At 39.4% G+C, this 21,563-nt stretch overlaps 3 protein-coding genes and 1 long non-coding RNA gene across 6 annotated transcripts in view; 1 reads left to right on the forward strand and 3 right to left on the reverse strand.

Moving 5' to 3' along the window:
- crocc2 (ciliary rootlet coiled-coil, rootletin family member 2) overlaps window positions 1–9,316 on the reverse strand; it is a 43,379-nt gene extending 34,063 nt beyond the window's left edge. For both annotated transcript variants that reach the window (XM_055060571.1, XM_055060580.1), the window contains exons 1-3: window positions 8,963–9,316; window positions 4,020–4,173; window positions 3,753–3,868 (exon numbers count right to left, since the gene is read on the reverse strand). In XM_055060571.1, coding sequence (XP_054916546.1) covers window positions 3,753–3,868; window positions 4,020–4,173; window positions 8,963–9,019 — 327 coding nt within the window. In that variant the 5' untranslated portion in view covers window positions 9,020–9,316. The remainder of the gene's footprint in view (window positions 1–3,752; window positions 3,869–4,019; window positions 4,174–8,962) is intronic.
- Window positions 8,880–21,563, forward strand: part of LOC129379954 (uncharacterized) — a 32,364-nt gene continuing 19,680 nt past the window's right edge. The window contains exons 1-2 of the long non-coding RNA XR_008608263.1: window positions 8,880–8,985; window positions 15,025–15,114. This is a non-coding gene — a long non-coding RNA (uncharacterized LOC129379954). The remainder of the gene's footprint in view (window positions 8,986–15,024; window positions 15,115–21,563) is intronic.
- On the reverse strand, window positions 9,472–14,071 carry klhl30 (kelch-like family member 30). Of its 2 annotated transcripts, XM_055060821.1 has the most exons (8): window positions 13,919–14,070; window positions 12,739–13,569; window positions 12,454–12,652; window positions 11,819–11,905; window positions 11,513–11,668; window positions 10,513–10,701; window positions 10,230–10,375; window positions 9,472–10,105 (listed from the first exon to the last, which is right to left on the reverse strand). In XM_055060821.1, the coding sequence occupies exons 2-8, from the start codon at window positions 13,510–13,512 to the stop codon at window positions 9,857–9,859; spliced, it is 1,800 nt and encodes a 599-aa protein (XP_054916796.1). In that variant the 5' UTR covers window positions 13,513–13,569; window positions 13,919–14,070; the 3' UTR covers window positions 9,472–9,856. The 2 variants fall into 2 exon arrangements, with proteins under 2 accessions (XP_054916796.1, XP_054916804.1); XM_055060829.1 differs by lacking the exons at window positions 11,513–11,668; window positions 11,819–11,905 and having other exon boundaries at window positions 13,919–14,071.
- The window catches only part of LOC129379876 (espin-like protein), a 29,108-nt gene continuing 21,995 nt past the window's right edge, over window positions 14,451–21,563 (reverse strand). Inside the window, exons 10-11 of the mRNA XM_055060809.1 lie at window positions 17,302–18,260; window positions 14,451–15,158 (exon numbers count right to left, since the gene is read on the reverse strand). Coding sequence (XP_054916784.1) covers window positions 14,627–15,158; window positions 17,302–18,260 — 1,491 coding nt within the window. The 3' untranslated portion in view covers window positions 14,451–14,626. The remainder of the gene's footprint in view (window positions 15,159–17,301; window positions 18,261–21,563) is intronic.

A 21,563-nucleotide genomic window follows, 5' to 3' on the forward strand; every position in this document is an offset into this window, starting at 1 on the left:
CGTCCTTTTCTTGAGCGCAAGACTCTTAAGGCCGTTAAAATGTGGTTTGCGTTAGGTTTTTATATTTCTTGATATTTATGATTTGTGCCACTCCTTGTATTGTCTCTTTTGATAAATATTTCAAACAACATCAAGGGCTAATCCTGCTTTGATTCAACTGCCAACAAGCAACAAGAGAATCATTTTAAAGGCCCTTGTGAAAGCTTTGGTGTTTCAGCCAAAATGTTCTGCCTTGCCCATGTGGAAGATCAAAAAAAAAATCCAATCCATCGAGTTAACAAGTCATGATCACAATATTCTCTTAAAGATCTGATAACGGTCCAGTTTATCTAAACACTGAGCTGGGTTTTATGAAAAGAGCAGATCTGGGAAGCTTTTCTAATTTTCCCCCCTGTCCTCTCCAAAGAAACAAATCCATGTTTTTTTGGGGGGGGTTTTTTTGTACTGCTGTTTCCAGGGACACTCAGAAAGCCATCAACAACATCGGTTCCCTTTCTTTCTGTGAGACTCTCTAAGGGTGACATCTGGCCGAGGCTCGCAGTCGGCATGCGAAGGGTTACAGCTGCAATAGTTTTCTCTGGCTTGGCTTGAGCCCAGAGGCTTAATAAAGGGAATTAATGGAGTGCACTATCTGTCAGATTCCTAAACACAGCTGGAGCGGATGTTCATCGCCCCCCAAGCACCCCGAAGAACTTACTATCCTACTTGAACAACATAAGCCCCTTATTTCTTCCCCCATATTGTCCCCTGGGTGCTGACTCCGCAAAGGAGCCCCAGCTGATTGTGAAAGCTGTTTATGTATCATCACTGACTATAATTACACAATGTGGGATAACAAACAGAGAGAGTGGAAGGGGGAAGAGGAGTGGGAGGGCAGGCAACTGTTGTGAGCGTATCAAAATACAGTGAACTTTTTGGTCATGGATGGTAACAGCTGCGGTAATGATGTGGAAGCGGTACAAATAATCAATGTAAATGTGGTGAATTAATAATGCGTGCCGCACACTCGTGAGCACGTGGCCAGTGAGTCCTGTGGCATTTAACACGAATGCACCCAGTCTAAGACGATGCTATAGAGAACCCACACGAGCAGGCCATCCACTCAAGGTTTCATATGTTTCAGACATGTTTAAATAACTAGAAAGTATGCTAGATGCTTGACTTTAAAGTCTGGTAACTTGAGAAGCCTAATGTAAAAGGCTATATGTTCTACCGAACAGCTTTTCATAACAAAGTAAAGCTTTTAAGCCTACTCTCAGAGGAGAAGGTAAATTATTTTTATTATTCACATCGACAGATGTTTTGGACCTGTTCCAGTTGAACTGCAGCTTAAATTAACTGGATTGATAAGAAAAACAGGCTGGAGACAAATGGGGGTGGCAAGATGAGAGAAGACAGAGAACATTTCTAAAACTCGACTTTGTCTACTCCTGTTTGGCAGGATTCTTCTGAAGAAAGAATGGGGTAAAAAGATTCTAGAGAGCCCTGGGCAAGTGGCAATTGGTGTCAGAAATAATTCATCTAGAATCAGCTTTATCCAAATGATTGTAATATTACAGTGTTTTGCAGGCAGTAGGCTGCTTTGTATGAGAAAACGCACACTAGCATATCTGCAAAAGAAACACACAGGATACAGAAACATCAGGCTATGCAATACACAAACTAGGTCAAGGTTTATCCTGGCTCAGCAGCAATTTTCTGGGGTCACTAGAGATCACGAAGAGTGACTTACTAGGCACATAGGAATGCTTTCAGAGTTCAGATTTGAGCTTAGCAGTATTGAGGTAATAGTTCTCTGACAGCATAAAGACCGGGAGAAAGCTAGTGGATTTGGTGTGATGTATGTTTCCAAATGGTCACAATTTTTATAGCAGATAGTTGTTGACTGGCAAATACAAAAACCTCAATATTAAGTTCTAGAAAACCGTGTTTCTAACAAAGACATGACAATTTAAATATTTTGTGAAAATTCTGTATTCTTTAGTTTTTAGGTGATGAGCTAAATGTGGAATGCTACACCACGTTTACGGTTCCTCGTTAACACCGTCATAAACTTTTCCTAAAATTGGGATTTTATGTGACTTCACAGGGTGGCAACAGTGAAGCAAAAGAAAAGTCATTAAATAACATGTTTCTAGGGCTTTGATGGGAAACAACCAACATGTAGCAAAACCTTGCTCTGGTGAGATGACCTAAAATGCGATATGTAGAGAGAAACTAATACTGCGCATCACTCTGAACACACCGTTCACATGCTGAAACATGGAAGTGGCTTCATCTTGAAATAGGAAAAATCCAATGACGAATCTGTAAGAAATTAATGTTTACAGATGCTCTCTATTCGGTCTGACTGAACTCGAACTATTTTGTGGACAAGTCAGTACATGGATGTACAAAAACACCTACATCTGTGATAGCAGCGAAAGGTGATTATACACAATGCAACTCTGAGACTTCATACAGCGCATTTTCAGATGACTTGTGAGAAATTGTGAAAACCACATACCATTTTAAAGTTATGACCCATGTAGTTTGGCCTGTCACATAAAACGATTAAAATACATTCAAGTTTGCAGTTGAAACATTACAAAGTGTAAAACAAATTAGGAGTATACAAACTTTTGCAATTATGCTGATTGAAAAGACTACTGTTTAACTAAGGTCAGATAAAAGACTGGCAATAACTAACCTGGACTTTTTCAAAGTTAAAAATAAAAATCAACCTTAAGTTTTCTAAGACTCAGCAATTTCTCTGTTATTTGTTTATGGCTCTACTTATTAGAAATTCCGACCAGCATTTCCAGCACATCTGGAAACCAGCCATAAACACAGTTGGCAGACATTACTACACATCTCTGGGCTTTTTTAAAAACTACTAAATCAGATTCAAGGTTTAGCGTTATCTACAAACATGAAACACTTGGGTGTTTTATTTGTGTGTAGTATTGTTAAAAGCCATCTAAAAATACCAACAATATAGATGAATGCATTTAGATCTGCTAACTGCAGTAGCAGAATGAGGGTAGTGTTGTCACAAAATAGGTGCTTTATACTCAGTGAAAAACGATCTTTTTCTTCAATGGTCTCAGGGGAGAAGGCCAGTGACCTTCATAATTTTCTTCCTAAACAGCTGCCGCTACATGGAGCAGCAGCCATGGGAGGCAGTGAAGGGAGACGCTGAATATCAGGAGCAAAGGGGGGTCGGAGTGTACCTGAGCAGACCACAAGGAGACCCTTCATAACCCGTTTGTTTCTCTTACTTGAACTTACAAACACATGCATCCTGACATATTCTCAACATAGATGCGCAGATTGTACCTTTACCACATTCAATCACTCGCACAAACATTTAAAATATGTTAATTTGCATAAGTGCATTAATTAAATATGAGTTTGTTCTGAATTAATCCCTTCTTTGATTTCCCACAGGTACAAACAAGCTTTAATCTTCTATTTGCTTGTTCATGCCTAAAAGGCTTTCCCTGTTAGAGAGAGATGTGGTGCAGTGATGTTTACTGTGATCATATTTCCAAATGCATTCATTTGTGACGAGACTGGAGGAAAAACTTCTAACTTCAAATGAGAAATGTGTAAACCATTAATAAGTTTTAAAGCAGCTCGAGGCATTTATCTACATAGGGAGAAGCACTAAGCCAAAGCAGCATGGGCACAGTGAACACTAAACATGCAAATAACATTCCACAATTTAACCTTGGCCTAAAAAAATCCTTTCTCCCTTCTGTTGCTCCTACCCTCTCTGTGAGTCTGGTTTGTTTGACTAGTGGCTGGTCGTCGTCCATCTGGCTGGGAGAAGAATGCTCCTTCAGGGTACCGCTCTCCTCCTGCTTGCTAACCTCAACGCTCTCACCTGGGTTGGAGAAACAGATTCGGATCTGTTATATAGAGGTGTCAGGCTTTGCATGTGATGGTACCTGACAAAGCAGCGTGAGAGGCAGAACTAATGCAATGCATAATCAGTGCTTTTGTCTGGGAATGACAAGTGAAGCTTGCGCTCCTACCAGCAGGCTGTTCAGCCAGGTTGTGGGCGATGATCTGACAAATGTGAGAGGCGATGGGGATAGGAGTAGCTCCAGATTCTTCCACATTCCCTTGAAGTATCAGACTTCTGTCTCCTGAGTTGCTGTCTGACTGAAGCAGAGTCGTCTCCAATTTCTACAATGACAACATTATGCCCAACATGTCACTTAAAGGGGAAGTACTATCTGTTTTCCAGGCACATAGTGCCATTTTGTGGCACAATCAGGTAACTGTTAACTTCAGTTATTAAAATGCTGTGTAGGTCAAACATAACTTTAAAAAAAAATTACTTTGCAATTTAATGCCTTGAAATTGGGCCTCTGTCTCTTTCTGAAACTCCGCCTTCAGGAAGTCATCACAACATGACTTCTCTATTAAACCTCTAGCAACGTTTTTACTGGCGTTTCACTGAGAAGTAGACTGTATAATGAGCTGAGCAGATGTGAGTTCCGCCGGGAGTTAGCTAATTGCTGCTGGCTAGTCTGAAGGAGCTGAGAGGGGGAGTATGAAGGGAGGCTTGCTCTGTGAACCGGAAGCTTGGAAACTTGTATGTAGTATTGTTAAAAGCCTTAGAGGATTTTCATCCTCTAAGGCAGTGCTAGGGTCACTCAGGGTATGTTTGAGGGAATAACATAACATGATGTATAATGTTTGTTAACATGATGTAAGTTGGAAAAAATGAGCGTGAAAAACCAACTCATTAGCATTAATATTAAACTTTTCTTGTTAAAGGACTTTCTAGAACTTAATTTGTATCACTCTTTGATGCTCAAGAAAAGTTGACAAAAGCATTTTTAATACAAGTGATACATATTAAAATCTACACATTGTAAAATTTGTTTATGGAGTCCAGAGGTAATAATATTAATATTACACTCCTAAATACTTCTCTGTCTGAACTGCTGGAACCTCAATGTGTTTGATTTACAACACATTAAACATTCCAAATGATGTTCTGTCAACAAAAAATAAACCTAGTAAATGTTCCTATAATTCCTATAGTTATAGGTATAAATTACATATGTAAGGGCATTGAGTGCCACAGTGGTTAGAGCAGGCGCCCTGTATACAGAGGCTATGGACCTTGACGCTTCAATTCCCCTCCTGGGTTCTTATGCCGAAAGTCTTCCCTCCTTTTTAAGGGAAAGAAAAGACAATATCAGGTACTACCCAAAAATATTATCGACAGATTTATGGTAAAATGATTTTCTTTCCACTAAGGAGTTAATTTCTACCAAGAAATTAGATGGTTATGCAAAAGGATTATATATTTTAAAAAATACATAGATTGTCTTGGAAAAAGGCATGTTAAAATTGATTTATATTCTCTGTAATCAGTGGAAAAATCTTTATTGGCGTGACATCAATCAAACATTTTTTTATGATTGCTTCTCAGGTTTTTATATGTTCCCACTGATTTTTTTTTGACAATATATCTTTGGTGATGAGCTCAAAGTCTTTGAGGTTGGAAGGTCACCTTGCAATCTTAAACTCCCTCCACTGATTCTCTTCTGGCTCAGGTTCTCCACAACATAGATTTTTCTCCAAGGCCGGAGATCACTTCAGTGAATTTTATTATCTATTCAGTGAACAAAGATGACACGTACAAAGTATATACAAAAGACATCCATGGCAGGTTAAAATCAACACAGCAGTACCTTAGTTCTCACCTCCAGTGTGAGTTCTCCAGAGTCCAGCTTCAGACTGACTTCCTGTTGAACAGGGCCCTGCTTTTAAAGCCACAGGCTCCACCCACAGAAAGTCAAATTAAGAAAACAAAATAAAAACTAAGCAATTACTCCTAACTCAAATAAATTCTTAAAGTATACAAAATAATTAATAAGTGAAAAAAATAAATAAACTTGTAATCCAAAAAATACAATAATCAATTTAACAGCCAATACTCAGTACGTTCTGATGACGTCACCACATCACGCAACTCTCTCCCAGTGTGTCACAATCCGGAAACAAGCCAATTGAAAATAAAGCCGGGAAAATGTTTGAAAATGACAGATAAGGATTAATGTTAACTGAAGTGGGAACACCGCGTGTGACCCACGATGTACCGCACCAGTCCAAGCTGCAACAAAACGTAAGTTAGCGATTGTGTATGTCTGTGTATGTTTGCGTGTGTTTGCGTGTGTTTGTGTGTGTTAACTCTTTAATTAGGTCCTAACTCGTGACGGCTCCTCCGTCAAAGTAATGAGTAACTAAACCACACATTGAAAATGTATCGGAGTAAAAGTATGTAATTAAGTTCGGAAATATAGTGAAGTAAAAGTGAAAGTTATCCAAAATTTTCATACTCGAGGAAAGTATGAAGTACTCCAAAATATACTGAAGTAAAGTAGTGAAGTATTTTTACTTCATTATTATACAACACTGTAGCAGAGTTGCTCAGCAGGCTTCTGTAGGCCCAAAGCTGACATACCGAGCTCTTCTGGGAATTCACGTCAAACTGAATTCACAGTTTGTTCCTCAAGCTGTGAATTCAGTTTGAGTAACAAACTCAAAGGTCACACTGACTTTCAGAGCCTCTCCATAGATCCCAGGCATCTGGGCTCCCAAACTCCTATGATAGACTACTCTTCTTTAAAACATTACTTCGGTTCAATGATGTTCAAACACACACATTTCACAAGCTCTTGTGAGGTTCTGTCACGACATTTAAGTCAGGATGGGGTCTGGGCTTTGACTGGCCCATTGCAGTAGTTTGCTGCACTCCCAAAATGCCAGTATGTGAAAAGATGGTCACACTTACTAAAATTCAATTCCATTAAATAAATAAGTTGTTTCCTAATTCCTATGTAAGCAGCTAGGGTGTTTTTCACACACAACTTTTTCATTTTAGGTTTACATTTTGTTAAAAAAAATAGTGAGACTATGGAATAATTTTTGGTTCAATTATCATTAATTTATATTGTTTTAATTATATATGCTTATAAGAGAGGATCTACTTTTTATTTCCCATGATAGAGGCATACTCTTTTACCTTTTTGTCCTGCTTTTTCACCCTAACAACATTACTTGTAAGTTTTTTAATAAGCATTACCTTGGCATGTATACTTGATTATTTAGTTTCCCTTTGGGATTAATAAAGTGCTTTTGAATTTGAATAAAGTTATTAAGTTTAAATTATACCAGATTATGAACTCAATTAAAGTGTTCACACTTAGAGATTTAGGAGAAAAAAGGCTAGATTAGAGCTAAAGAAAGGAGGAAAAGAAAAATTAATCAGATAAAAGATTGCTATAATAAATAATCTACAACTAATGATAAATTACTGAAGCAAGTTTATACTGGATGCACAGTAATGCACACTGCATCGGATTCCAATAGCCAGGGCTAATATCTGGTGATATTCCCGGTAACAGTGAAAACTATTTTAAAATATGCACAGTTGTGTTTAAAATAACTGCAGTCCTACATCACTAACCAGGTTAAGCGCTGGATATTTTTTGGTAGAAACAAGCAGAGGCTGTAGTTGAATAATAGAAAACCAATAGACTCTACGGTCATGACATGCCTGCTGCTGATTCTGAGTAACTGAATCATCAGGTTACAAGGGATGTGTTCAGAAATATTAGTAATGTGGAGATTAATCAATTAGATCATTCATTCCAGGAAAAAACAGGCTCCAAACAGGCAGCCCTTATTTAAGGACAAAGTGGAACATGCTGGTTATGGTGCATTCCTCTGGGATTGTTCCACACATTGTTCATAGGAACAGTGTGCTACGATTAAAAAGTTGATTGGAGAAGGTAAAACATAAAAATGTGCAGAAAATAATAGGCTGCTCTGCAATTTTCTCAAATGCTTTAAAACAGAAACTAAAACCGAAAAGACATGGAAGAAAATGGAAAACTGCCATTCGAATGGATCAATTATCCAAAATGGAAAAGGGATCATGTTGACTTTTGCCAAAGAGGAGAAGTTCTAAGAGTGGGGGAAAACTATCAATAAACATACCAGCGAGAAAACAACATCCAGAAAAAAAAAGACTGATGTTACAGCCCAATCAGTCCAATAATGAAAACAATACTCCAGGGGCGACATCAAACCTGCTGTTTCAGAGGCAAAATAAGAAATTGCAGAGGAATGTTGGAATGTAGTCCAATTGTCCTGAGCTGGAATACCTGTTAGCAGTTGGTCGACTACAGATGTGAAGCAGTTCTCAGAAGCAGCTGCTGAACTAAATTCTTTAGTGATTTAGAGGAGACCTGAATTTTCAAGCGTGTTTTCCCAGGTTTATACACAGTAAATGTCAGACTTCTTTAAGAAAAAAAATCAGACACCGCCACATTTTCGAATAACTGAGTATTTCTTTCTTTTCTTTTTTTCCCAGTTATGATAAATTAGACATAGAATTCTTCAGGCTTTGTTTTCGAATTGAACATGCAGCGTTTCCAATACACTTGCGCTTTAGAAATCAAAGATTTGGAGTTTTATACTTTTGAAGAGACACATCTATGATTGTGAATATAACTGCATACGTTTCATAATGGTTATGACAATATAGGCACACGAATAGTCATTAAACTATCAAATCATTTTGGAACCGAATACATAAACTAACAAGTAATTGCCTAAAACTGTGATTGACCAAATAAACTCGCCTGGAAAATGCAACTGTTTTTGTTTGTTTCTACATTATGGGGCATTTTTAATTAATGTAATGTTTAGTTATTGATTAATAACTGCTTATTTATTGAGTTTTACATGAAACGGCTCTCATATATTATCATAAACAAGCTTCAGGCTAGTGAGAAATAGCAGGCGTGCCACTCCCTTCAGGAACGTTCTTGTTCTTTAATTAGCTTAATTCTCCTCACCTGCGCTTCTCCTCACCGTCTTCAACTCCGCAGCCCTCGACTAGCAACAATGACGCAGTTTGAAAGCGGTGAAGAAATGTCAGGGTACCGACCTGAATCACAGCCTCCAGTCTTGGTGAGTGTCCATCTTGCTCTCGACGAGAACTCATTATAAAACTTTCCCAAGTTCAACCATTAAAAGTTTTATACCTTTAAGCGTTCAGTAATTTGTTTGCTTTAAAGTTAGCTCGCGTTCTGCTGCAAAAGCCTGGGAACCTTTTGAGAATTCATGGCGAACAACAACAACAACTTATTATGCCAGTGACATGGAACTAAGTAGGCTCGTTCTTGAAAAAGGCAAACAAACAACCCTCCCGTCCCCCGCGTTTAAATAATTGTAGGAGTTAAAGTTAAGAAACTTCAGAATCAACTGAAGCCACAGCAAAGCTCTCTAATCCCAAACAGTTCACCATGGTAACCGCGGACAAGCAGAGTTGTCAAGGGAACAGAATTGGAGGACTGTAACCCGCGAGCCAAACCGCTGCGTTCCAATGGGTTAATAATTAAACGGGACAAACCCGCGTTTCAAAAGCTTTAAAGGTACTTTCACTCACGGAAAACATTTGTTTTTATTCATCCTTTTTATTTTGAGAACCATCATAGTTCATTTGTAGCAACAAATATGAGTAATGACGCTTCATAATAATGCTCAAAGCAGATGCTTTGAAACAATTTCTGCAAAACAAAACAAAAAGTAACATAAAAATATTCACTAGTACCATAAAACAAAAGAGGTCAGCAGTCAAATACATGAAAACACCTGTTCAGCACTAAAGCATGCATTAATACATTGAGATTGCCAGAGGGTTATGTGGCACACTATTCTTGGCACAAAGGACATCTTCTGATTGACTTGATACTTGCACTCCACCAGTCGACACATGCCAGGTATGTCACTCTGAACTCACTGACCCCCAAAACTGAAACAATTAAGGCCTTAAAGATATCTATGTCAAATCTATGGGTGGAAGTTCAGGCCACTGGGATGGGTCTAGGAATATAGTGGATACTCCACTGTAGAACCAAAGTCTTGGGAGGAAACATTCCACATCCCAGGTGTTGGATGCTCGGTTGTAAACCTCCACTTCCACCCCGTAGTCGCCCTCCATTCCTTTCCAGTGGCCGCCCGTGACATACAACTGTCCATCCAGGGATACGAGGCCACCATTCTCATGAAGCATGTGAAGAAGCTGGACCTGGAGACATTAAAAAGTCAGAGCTTTGACTGACACTAAAGGACTTCAAAAGGGGTTCTGCTTTGAATGCTGTTTTTATATTTCCATTGCCATGATAGCATCTAGTTTGATTTCAATAGCCCACCTTTTGCCACATGTTTGCCTCTGGGTCATATGAGTAAACTTTCTTTGTGTTATCAGCCAACAGGTATATTATCCCATCCATACAGACGGAACGAGGAGACGACAAATACTTGGGGATGAAGGGTGACCCTATACTGATCCAGGCATCTATAAAGAATACAGAAATTATCAGATTTTTGTGCTGAATTATTTATTTATTTTTTGCCCTGTTTTTGATTGAAAAATTTGCAGATGAAATTGAGTTGTGTCTAACAACAGTGACATGATTCTGAAATCCACCTTACCTATGACAGGGTTGTAACACTGCATGGTCAGTGCATTGTACTTCACTGCGCATGATCCAATCACAAAAAGCTTTCCAAAACACGCTGTGGCTGTGAAGTTGGTCACATATTTTAAAGCAGGACACGTCAATGCCCAGGAGTTACTGTAAGGGTCGTAACGCTCAACCTCAACTTGAGCCGACGTCGTGCCTAAAACAGGAAAACGAAAATTGTGGGAATTATATTTAAATAGTACAGTGTGGATAATAAAACCAACTGCAATAACTCTTGACAATACAGTCAAAAGCATTCATACCACATTTCATCATGTGACAACCCAAATCTTATGACACAGCAACACAATTATATAACCTAGTAGCATATAACTGAATTGGGTAAGAAAATTGGTAGTTTTCAAACTTCTTTACTGTTAAGAATCTAAAAAGTGTGGTGTGCATTTGCTTTCAGTCCCCCTGAGTCTTATGTAGAACCAACTGCAAGCCTTTTGGTGTATGTCTATAACAGCCATGCACATCTAGAGATTGACTTTTGTCCAGTCAGAAGAAGCTCAAGCTAAGACAGATTGAATGAAGAGGATCCACAACAAGTTTTCAAGTCTTGTCACAGATTCTTAATTGGATGTCGATCTGGACGTGAACTGAATTGTTGCACACATCAATAAGCTATAACCATTTCCAACCACTGTAGCTGTGTCCTTATGATTTGGAGTGCTAGAGACCCTGCATTTAACAAACATCCACTATTTTGTATATCATATAATGAAGATGCGCATGTGTGTGTGCGTGTGTGTTTTATCTTGACAAAAAGTGGAAATATTCAAGGGGTTTGAAAATATTTGGAAAATACTGTGTTCCACTACAAGAAAGAAATACAGATTCTTAATATCCTATCCCTCCACAGGACCAGGGGAAATTGAACTAAGTTGAAAAGGAGCTTAAATAGTTTGTCCAACACTGCTAACAGCTGTAAGATAGTAGCACAGATAGTTATATTTTCTCACCTCCGATTACATAAAGCTCGCCATTAAGTGTTGCCGACGTGTGATTTGTCCGGGGCCGTATCATTGGTGCCACAGTAACCCATCTTCCCTCTTTCATGATGTACTTCCAGGTCTCTGTGGTCGACCATGAGTTAGTGTTCAAACCTCGCGAGCCCCCTTATCGCACAGACAAACGCACTTTGTCAAAAGCCTGATATAATCCTTTTCTTGAGGGAGGACCTCAAGCAATTTACTCAAAAAGTTGTAGATGTCATCATTTTTATCTGAATGTTTGTCTTTTGTTTTAACATCTGGTGCTGAACTGACCTGTTACATAAACATCATTGTTTAGGGTCACCATGGCATAACCCCACTTGTTGGGATTAGGGAAGTTAGGCAGCTCATGCCACTTTTCTGCAGGGAAACGGAGAATATTTTTATTGAGGCACATTCAGACATTATGGGGAACTGGATAAAAGTCTCCATAAATAAAATAACACAGTAATGAAATAATGTCTAAAAAGTATGAAGGAAATTAGGCAAAAATGCAAAATGTTCTCGAGAACCATTAAGTGGTCATTACTTTGCAGTCTGCAATGAAACATAATTTTTTTGGCAAAACAATCCATTTGTGGCCAATGTCATTTTGCCTTGTCATGAAACCAGAAGTCTTAAAATGGGATGCAGCAATCTTTTCCTTAAAATCCCTTGAGAAAAATCTAACATGCCTTCCATCAACAGCTGCAATAAAACACTCATTTACGGAACTGAGAGGATGATCCAATTTTGTCACATCCAGAACATAGCTCTCCAAGAGTCGTTTTCCTGTCAACGGCACAGTTAATGACCTCCGATATCTGCCAAACAATTTTAAGGAATCCGACAGACTGTTCCCAGCAAAATTTAAAGTGTTAGATTCTGAAAGCAAGCCAGTGTGAAATGTAGAAATTGTATATCCCTACTTGTCTTTGTGTTGTAGAAGGCACAGTTCTTGGATGGCAATCTTTGAAGTCTTGGGTCTCTGTTGTCATCCTCGTCTGAATCGTTATCATCCTCGTCATCCAGTGAACGTCCTCCCATCACAAACAGTACTTCTTGCAAGTTTGGTTGTGGACTCTGATAGTTTAGTCTTTCGGAATATTCTTGTGCCAAATCTTGCTTCTAGAAAGATAAAAGTAACAAGGGTCATTAGTAATCGAATGCCATTTTGGGAAAATATGAAAGAGAGGTTAGATGCACTCACAAACCTCTCTACAAACTTCTTGAATTGCCTCCCTGCAGCGAGGGGAGGCCTGGACCAGACTGTCTTTCAGCAGAGTGTCAGTCAGGTAGCTTAGGCTGAGCAGAGACAAATGTGACAAGCTGAAGAGTTCAGGAAGGTGGCACAGTCGGGACTCTTTCTGATGCCCCACCCATTTCAAGATGGCTTCCACGCGTGTGCACTCCGAACGGATTTTCAGTTCTTCATCGGACAAACAAGCGGTCAGCTGATCTTTCCCCAAAAACAGAAACTCCTCACCCTGTTGCACGGCCTCAAAGGTCTCTAGGAGGAAGGCCCGTGCTTTGGCCACAATTTCAGGACAGCCGTGGATCTCTCCAAACTCCAGGATTCCCAGGCAGTTGGTCTCATCGATCTGATTCTGCAGGTATCGGCTGCACACAGCTCGAACTGTCTGAAACTGTAGTTGGCTAGAGGTACAAATCAAGCCCTCCACATTGCTCTGGTTTATTGTCAGCTTGCCGGTGTAGGCAAAGTCAAGCAAGTAGCTGAGGATGTCGGGATCGACATCCTGGAGCTCCACACGAGCAGCAATGCTCTCCACAAAGTCCCCTGAAAACATGGAGCGAAAATACATGCTGCAGAGGGCCAGAACCCCTCGGTGACAAGGGAAATCTCTTCCCCCTGCACTCAGGGTCACATCCACAAGTTTGGGGTGTGAACAGAGCAAACGCAAGCCTTCCAGGATGCTCTGAGGATGGGAGGACAGGCAGAAGTCCAGATCATCCACGTTGCGCACCATGATCACCTTATCCCAAAATGTAAATGTAAACTCTTCTGTCAGCAGATCAGCACTTTCCTACAAGTATAAAGGAAACACAAATAGAACTGATTCTGAAATGCCACCAAAACTTTCTCAGTTTTGAAAACAAATGAAGTGCACAAATATATATTTTTAGCCACTTTTTCAGGATGGCTTAGAAGTTTAAAATAACTGCATCATACAACAAATAAAGTGCTTGTCACTATTTTGGTTAATCAAGCTTTCTTTATAAACAATTCCAGCCATTACCTTTTAAAACAAAGCATACTTTTGATTAGGTCTCTTTGAAACTGAAACAATTTAGTTAAGCTTTACTCTAGTCATTGTACAAACAAGAGTAAAGCTTAAATTAGTGAAAAGGTGACAAAAAAGAACAAAAACTCACCCAAGATGGATCGTTTGAAAATGAGGGTTCATCCTTGAATCAAAACACAAGCATTCAACCAAGGCTAAGATCAACATGGAGTGGGCAACATGGCAAATGTTTGCTAAGTCACTTGGGAGGACTGGCTGTCCGTCTGTTATTTTTAGGACTGAGTGACGCTGTGCTGAAGTCAGATTGCAAACAACAAGTCTGAGACCTACAGCTGCTGCCAAAGGCACATGCTCTGCCGAAACGGCCCTGGAATCTCCATAAGGAGATAAATGAAGCAGTGTTGACACGTGGATGTTTCTCAACATAATCATAATGGTCTTCTGAGAAAAAAAGGCAGAACAACTCACCCCAAGTGACAGAAGGTTATCTGAAGTAAAAAACTCTTTTGCATCAGAGTTTTGTTGATGATGTTTGTTTGATACCTGAGATTTAATGTTAAATTACAGATAAAATATTACACATAACTCTGAAATTCGTTGCTGTTTAATTCTTAAAGCACAATGCAGTAAAACAGTATAAAATTTTTACAAATTAGGTCACATTCGACAATATTGAATAGAATTAAAGAAAACGTGACAGTATCTGTCGTAATTACAGAAACCACAAAAAAGCTTCTCTCTCAACTGCAGATCATGTTCTTTAATAGAAACAAGTTACTTTATAATTCTTAGTTATCTTTTACTACAAAGCATAAAAAATGTAAAAAGATACAGTAAACTACTCAAAATCAAAGATTTCTGCCTCTTTCTCTTTCCAAAAAGCAAAACTACGATCAATGTATTGACATATTTCTTCATTGCTGAAGCTGGAAATGTCAGTTCCGCCAGAGAGCATGTTCTCATCAGGCGTAGGTGTTTGAACAATGACTTTAGGGACCTGTCTAAACTCTGGCAGGCTGGGTTTCACTACAGTTGACGCGTTTTCAGATTCACTCACAGTGTTTCCAAAGAATTTCACTTTAATGTCCTCAAAGCCGTCCTTCCAGTCACGGTTCCCAGCCTCAATGTCCTGAACGACCGCCTTGTGAAACTCTCTGATTGTCTCCCAGGGGAACGTCCCCAAACGGTCGAAAACCTCGAAGCACAGCAAGTGCCTCATTTTCCTTTCATCCACAGGGAGATCCAACTCCAAGATGTGAAAGTAGCCCAGCATGAAGAGATCCAGGGTCAGGCTGTCGTAGTCGACTGGCACCCCGTCCAGACGAGGTAGGAACTGCTCTGGGGAGAAGAGGGCCTTCTGCCTGTGGAGTCTGTGAAAAACATCACAAGATTGTTAAAGACTTAGGAATGTTTTTCTCATATAGAAGTGCTGTTTTTATTTTCAATCAGGAATTTAACATAGGAATACTGCTAATACTGCTAAGAGCATGGGTCATGATTTCAAAATATTTTCTTACAGTAGATAAAAGTTGAAATGTGAGATTTAAAGTCATAAAAAATGACAGAATGATTTATGATCGTACTACATCGGCCACCGTCAGCATGAAACTTGATCCATTGCTTTCTCCAAATGGTTCAAGATTAGATCAATTTGGAGAAAATTAAAATGTGGAACAAATTTGCAGACATTAAATTCAATACATTAAAAAATATCTTAGCAGCTGAGAGCATTTGTATTCCACATGGTGCCACATCTGTTTGTGTCTTTCTGAATTTCTGAACTTTGTTACACTGTAATCCAGCCAAATTCCCAAGATAACTGCTCCCACTTGAATATTTTTTTTATTATTTGCTGTCATCAGACAGTAAACCAATTCTAAAATGATGGCTGGACAGCAGCCCATAAAGACTGTATGTCAAATGCTTCTACACCTCAAAAACCCAGATTTTTATATCACCCCAGGCCATTCTAACAAAATCACTCGACTCATAAGTTAAAGATAACATGCAAGTCATAATTTGATCACTCAGACCCTCCTTCTGGTTAATAAACCACGCGATGTTTGCATGTGTGCCGCTCATTCATGCTGATGTCAACTGCTGTGTGGTTAAATGAATGTGCTGCTTTCTCAAACAAGACCACACAAGACATCTCTGGCAACTGCACTCAAATGAAGGGAGCAAAGTTTTCTTTTTTTTACCTTCCCTCCAAATTTGCTGATGTGTTACAACAAAAACACAAACAGCTAGATGCAGAAATGTCATGATTAATTATTCTAAAAAGCTTAATGTGTGCTAAAAACTGTTTTGAAAGTTTGTCATTAGCAGAAGTAGCAGAACTATTACTTCTATTAATACTGCTACTGCTGCTACTAATTCTGCTGTTAATACTACTACTAATAAAACTAATAATACTGCTGCTGCTAATACCACTGTGGCTACTTCTGTGTTACTATTAACACTGCTAATAGTTCTATTATAATTGTTATTACTACTGCTACTACTATACTATAATTACAAGTTCTGATGCTACTACTAACACTAGTATTGCTACTAATTCTACTAGTAGTAGTCGTAGTACTTCTCTGTTGCTACCAGGTAATACTACTTCTGCTTTTATGACTACTACAGTTACTAATATTAGTAGTACACCAAGATTACTACTACAACTACATTTATTTACATTTGTTAACCACAGAGCACCACAGAAAGCCATTTCTGCCTGCTGCCATCAGGCTTTACGACGGTCAAGTCTGTGCGAATTGATTAAATTTTTTTCTGCGCTCATTTATAGGTTATTTATTGATTAATATATTGCATGTGATTGCTTGTTATTTATTTATTCATTTGTTTATATCTAGTAATTTTGAACTTATCACCCTTAGGTATATATATATTTTACAAACTTTAACTAAGATGGAGTAGCTTTCAACAAATAAGCAATTTTCCCCTTGGGGATCAATAAAGTATATTCTACTTATTACCACAACTACTACTAATATTAACAAGGATACAGTGATAATCTAGTCATTGTTGTTGAAGGTATTTTCTGCATCGATATGAGCTCATATAAACTCTGGGATAAAAATGCCTGCTGACTACAACAATTGTTTTGATATCTTCAACAGTGTTTAAGCATACCCTCTAGGTGTCACCAAAGGAGTGAATAATTAGCAACATGCAAGTCATGGGTCAACCTTGGAGCTAGAGCAGGTAGGTCAGAGATCTGGGTGTATATGTCCTTGAGGTATGAAACCTACATGGAAAGACCAGAATAGGCAGAAAAGCCAGAAGAAGTCCTGCTTCCAGTTTACCTCCAGGCAAACATTTCGAACAATCCATCCAGGGAAGAGCAGACCAAAACCTAACTTACTGGCCCACTGGTCCTAGTGTAAAAGTTATGTTTGTGGTTGTAATGCTACAAATCTAAAAAAGTATACTTTTAAGGACCGTTACTATTGAAGAATAATTTGTACTGAACACTGGGGATGTTTTTATGTTATCCAGCCTTACCTGCGTATCTGTCTGGAAGGGACGCTAGAGATCATTTTCCTCCAGTTTCCCATCATCTTGTTGACGGCACTTCTCTGTTTAAAGAAATGTCCCAGTGAACTGTTCAGCATAACGGACTCGTCACTTTCTGCGCTGCCTCTTTGACCAGAACCATACTCATCATGGCTCCCTGGGTCTCCGTTGCTCATCTTTCTTTCGACTGCATCCCTGCTCTTCAACGTCACTGCGTAGGCAGACTTTTTCCAGTGACCTAAGAACAGGACCACTATGCGCTCCTTTCTAAGGCTGATTGTTTCCTGAACATCTGCAACACTTTCGTCATTGTCAATACCAGAGTCACTGTTCTGGTCTACTTCGGCAGCTGGTTTCAACTCTCTCAGCTGTTTGTCAAGGTGTGTATCTTCAAGCTCCGCGGAAGGACAGAACATGACACTTTCCTCTTCGTGATCCGACAAAGATGTGTTCTGTTTCTCGAAATTTGACCTCAAAGTCCTCACGGACACTCCGAATTGATGGATTTCGTCCTCGATGCTCTCCCTGCGCACCCTGTTGGAGATCTGTCTGTCTGGTGCCTGAGAAAACACAGTGATGAGTTCAGTGTTGGGCATCTTACAGTAGGGCTGGTCTGTCAGGTTGGTCAAGAGCAGAGACATGCTTTTTACGATGCCTGAGATCCGGCCACACCACACAGGTAGGGGAACTTGGCTCTTGAAGTTCCTGAACTGGGTGTTGACAGTGATGTTGACTATGGGAGCCGGGAGGATGTTCCTGAGCTCCTCAGCAAGACGGGCCAGCTCCAGCTCATAACCTGCGCAGTTCCTCTGAAGAGAGACATTGGCAATCTGCTGCTCCAGATAGATGAGGTCATCCTCTGTCAGCAGCTCACCAGAGGGTCCCAGGATGGCATTGTGGGCTTGGGAGTACCTCCAGCTGACTTTGGCATATCTGCTCCCATTTTCCTGTAAAAGAAGAGGCAAACAGCAGGCAGATGAATACAGGGGATATTATTATAACGCTCGTCAAACATTTTAAATGATTTGGCATGTGAGGGAAAACAGTAATGATACAGTAAAACTGCAATACAGCTCTCATCCAAACCTCAAAAATATGACTCGACTCACAATGCGTTATGTGTGAATGATTTGTTACGAGCAATTAAAAATAAATGGTGACTTTAATGTAGATGTAATGCAGATATAAAACAGCATTACAAAGTCACAGCACAATTTGTGCTTTTCTCATCATAGTCTGAATAGGGTCAAAACCTATTTGTTTAGGCGAAGCAATGAGGAAGATTTAAACGACAAAGACATCAAACACCCCTACTAATAACGTGATAAAACAGATGAAGTGTCAGTTGGACCTATTTCTCCTGGAGGCTAGACTTGTGTTTTGAATATCAGTGCTATATAAAGAGAAGTCTTACAGTTGTCAGCCGAATTAATTATCATGCACACTACTGACAATACTTGTGGCAGGATTTTCTCATTTAGTTTCAAGTACAGAAGTGGGCAAATGTGTCCAAGTTCAGTAAGAGGTCTTAAAATATATATATATATTTTTACCGCAGTAGCATATTCTCAGGCAATTTTTATTTTATGTTTCAAGAAACATCCATAGGAGCAAAGTTATTAGTACCCATTCTGGAAACGCGTTGTACAAAAACCCTTTTGCCAACAGGACAGCGCGTACTCCCACCCTATAACATTTCACATGATGACATTCTGCAGATCAGAGCCAGAGATTTTCTGCAGGTCTGAGATCTATGGACTGAGATTGCCATAGAATAAGCTTGATTTGGACTCCAACAACATACTATTTGTAGTTTGGCCAGGTTCTGAACATGGTTCTGAACATTTGAAAAACCGAAGGGCAGCTCATTCTTACCTCCCTGTTAAGAGTCTGATAGACTGGATAAACTCAGTCAGTCTCATCTGACTAAAACATAATTTGCCAGTAATTGAAACAATTTGTAATGCTGACAAATTATACAAACTATACTTGTTTACATTTGTGATGGTAGGACACAAAAGGATTCTTTTGTCATCATTAAACTAGCTGCCATGTGGGTAGCACTACATGGCTGTTGTGAAGAAAGAATATTCAACTACATTTGGTTTAAGAGAATTGAAATGGGTACCAACTATTGTTGCAAATCACATTTTTTCCCCCACTGAATAATTCAATTCAGTGGCATAACGTTTGTGTTTTGTTTTTTTTTATTCCCACTGTACTTTTGGGCTACGGCAATGCAAGGGTGAATTCATTTAAAGGTTTCTTGCACTGTTTTTCAGCGTTGTCAGTAAATTTGTCCACATCAATAGGTAAACAGAGATCAGACTCAACAGTTAAAAGCACTTAACTAAACAGTGAGGATTTGCTTTGAGTTTCTGCTTTCTGTTGCAACAACAACATATTTGAACATTTCCAGTCACTGCTGACCAGTTCTGCCCATCAGGTTTGCCAAAGTTTAGACCACTCCAGCCATCATGACATCTCCAACTATAAATAATACTCTGAGACTCATTTTTCCTAGCTTGACATGTGATGAAAAAAAAATTAAAGCCGCAAGCAGCACTGGAGGCCCTCACAGTGAAGTGTGCCGGCCTCGTGGCGACCACGGAGGTTCCAGCAATTGAATTCATGCTCACATGCTCCCGCCAACAGCCAGTGTTGAAAGAAGGATTTATCATCTCAAACTGTGGTCCCTGGAGGATTTGTGGTGCAAGGGCACCCCCTAGTGGACAGAGGAAGCCGAGTTATAGCGACTGGATTCCTTTGAACGGTTAGTTGTAGGAATTGTCCTGTTACTCAAGACGATGAACCATTACCAAGCAAATAATTCATTTGCTTGATAATGAATGATGCTCTGTTTTCAGATTAACAGCTATTGTCAATTTCATTTGAATTTGTAACTAACTCAAAATGCCAAAGTAGACCTTTTAAGTCTGTTGTGGCCAGTCAAATTTATCAAACAGTACCACGCTTCTCATTAGGATGAACAAAGAAAAATACACGAGAGACTAATATTTTAATTTCAGGTTGCATCATATATTAAGACGAGTTATGGCGGGCGCAATTTTGGATTAAGTGCTCCTTGACAGCTTGTTAAATGGGTTAACTGGTCCTCAGCCTGAAAAAGTTTGAGAAAAAAGATGTATGCAAATGGTGAGGGATTACAATTTGCTATTCAGCCAAGCCCACATCTTCCCACCAACAAGCCAGTGTTAAAAGAAGGATTTATCATCATGTTATTCTCATTCATTAAACACAGTTTGATATCTGCATGAAGAAGGGATTAAGAGGAAGAAAAATAGAAGGAAAACAGGTGACTTCCTGTTGGAAGGGGGCAGGTCTAAAGTGATGTCACCAATTGACCATTTGAATGTGATGAGCTCTGGTCTGTGACGATATTAATGAAGTTTGATGCAGCAGGGAGCTTACAATGGGAAGTTATTCCAACTTGATGCTTCATGGTGGGTGGCCAGACTTGATGCTTGACCACGCCCACATGCTTTGACATAGGAAAATTCTTTTGATAACTTTTGACCTTCAATGCCTCAAGACTGTGGTGTCTGATTTTGAAGCCTGGATATCAAAAGCTGTAGGACGAATTCACTCAGATACAACATCAATAAAATAGACAAAATGGCGGCCTTGATTCAAAATGGCCGACTTCCTGTTGGGCTTAGATTTTTTTAGAGGTCCTGACAAGATACACATGTTCTGGGATAAAGCATGGCTGGGGGATGACTTTTTAAAAACATTTTAGGGAGCGCTGTGGAGGAATTAGGCTACGCCCACCAAATATGAGACTATGATAAAACGGTTTCACCGAAAAGCAAACCTCTTGAGGAAGAAAGTTGCAGGAACCTGGTTGCATAACCGCTGTAAATTAATACTTTGTTGAAGCCTGTTTGGATATGATTTCAGCATTCAGTTTTCTTTGGTAGGAGTCTGTCAGTATCCCACATCTAGACTTGAACAGAGAGCACTAATTGTGTGACCACAGAGATTTAGTTCTGTTCCTTGGCTAGGCCATTCTATAACTAACTTTACCTCCAGTGAAATCCTTCTTTTGTGGATTTGGATATATGCTTGGACTCAGTCATGCTGACAGTTTTCACCAGATGCCTGAAGGTTTTGGGTCTACACTGCAATGACAGCTTTGTGTGTACCCTCCGATAGTGTCCTGCAGGCTGTTAACTATTCTATCTCTAGAACCTTGCTTGTCCATCTCATAAGTATATTTCATGAGTCAT

Source organism: Poeciliopsis prolifica, unplaced genomic scaffold (genome assembly GCF_027474105.1).
Source record: "Poeciliopsis prolifica strain line A6 unplaced genomic scaffold, Auburn_PproV2 SCAFFOLD002, whole genome shotgun sequence".
In the NCBI taxonomy this organism is placed as follows: domain Eukaryota; kingdom Metazoa; phylum Chordata; class Actinopteri; order Cyprinodontiformes; family Poeciliidae; genus Poeciliopsis; species Poeciliopsis prolifica.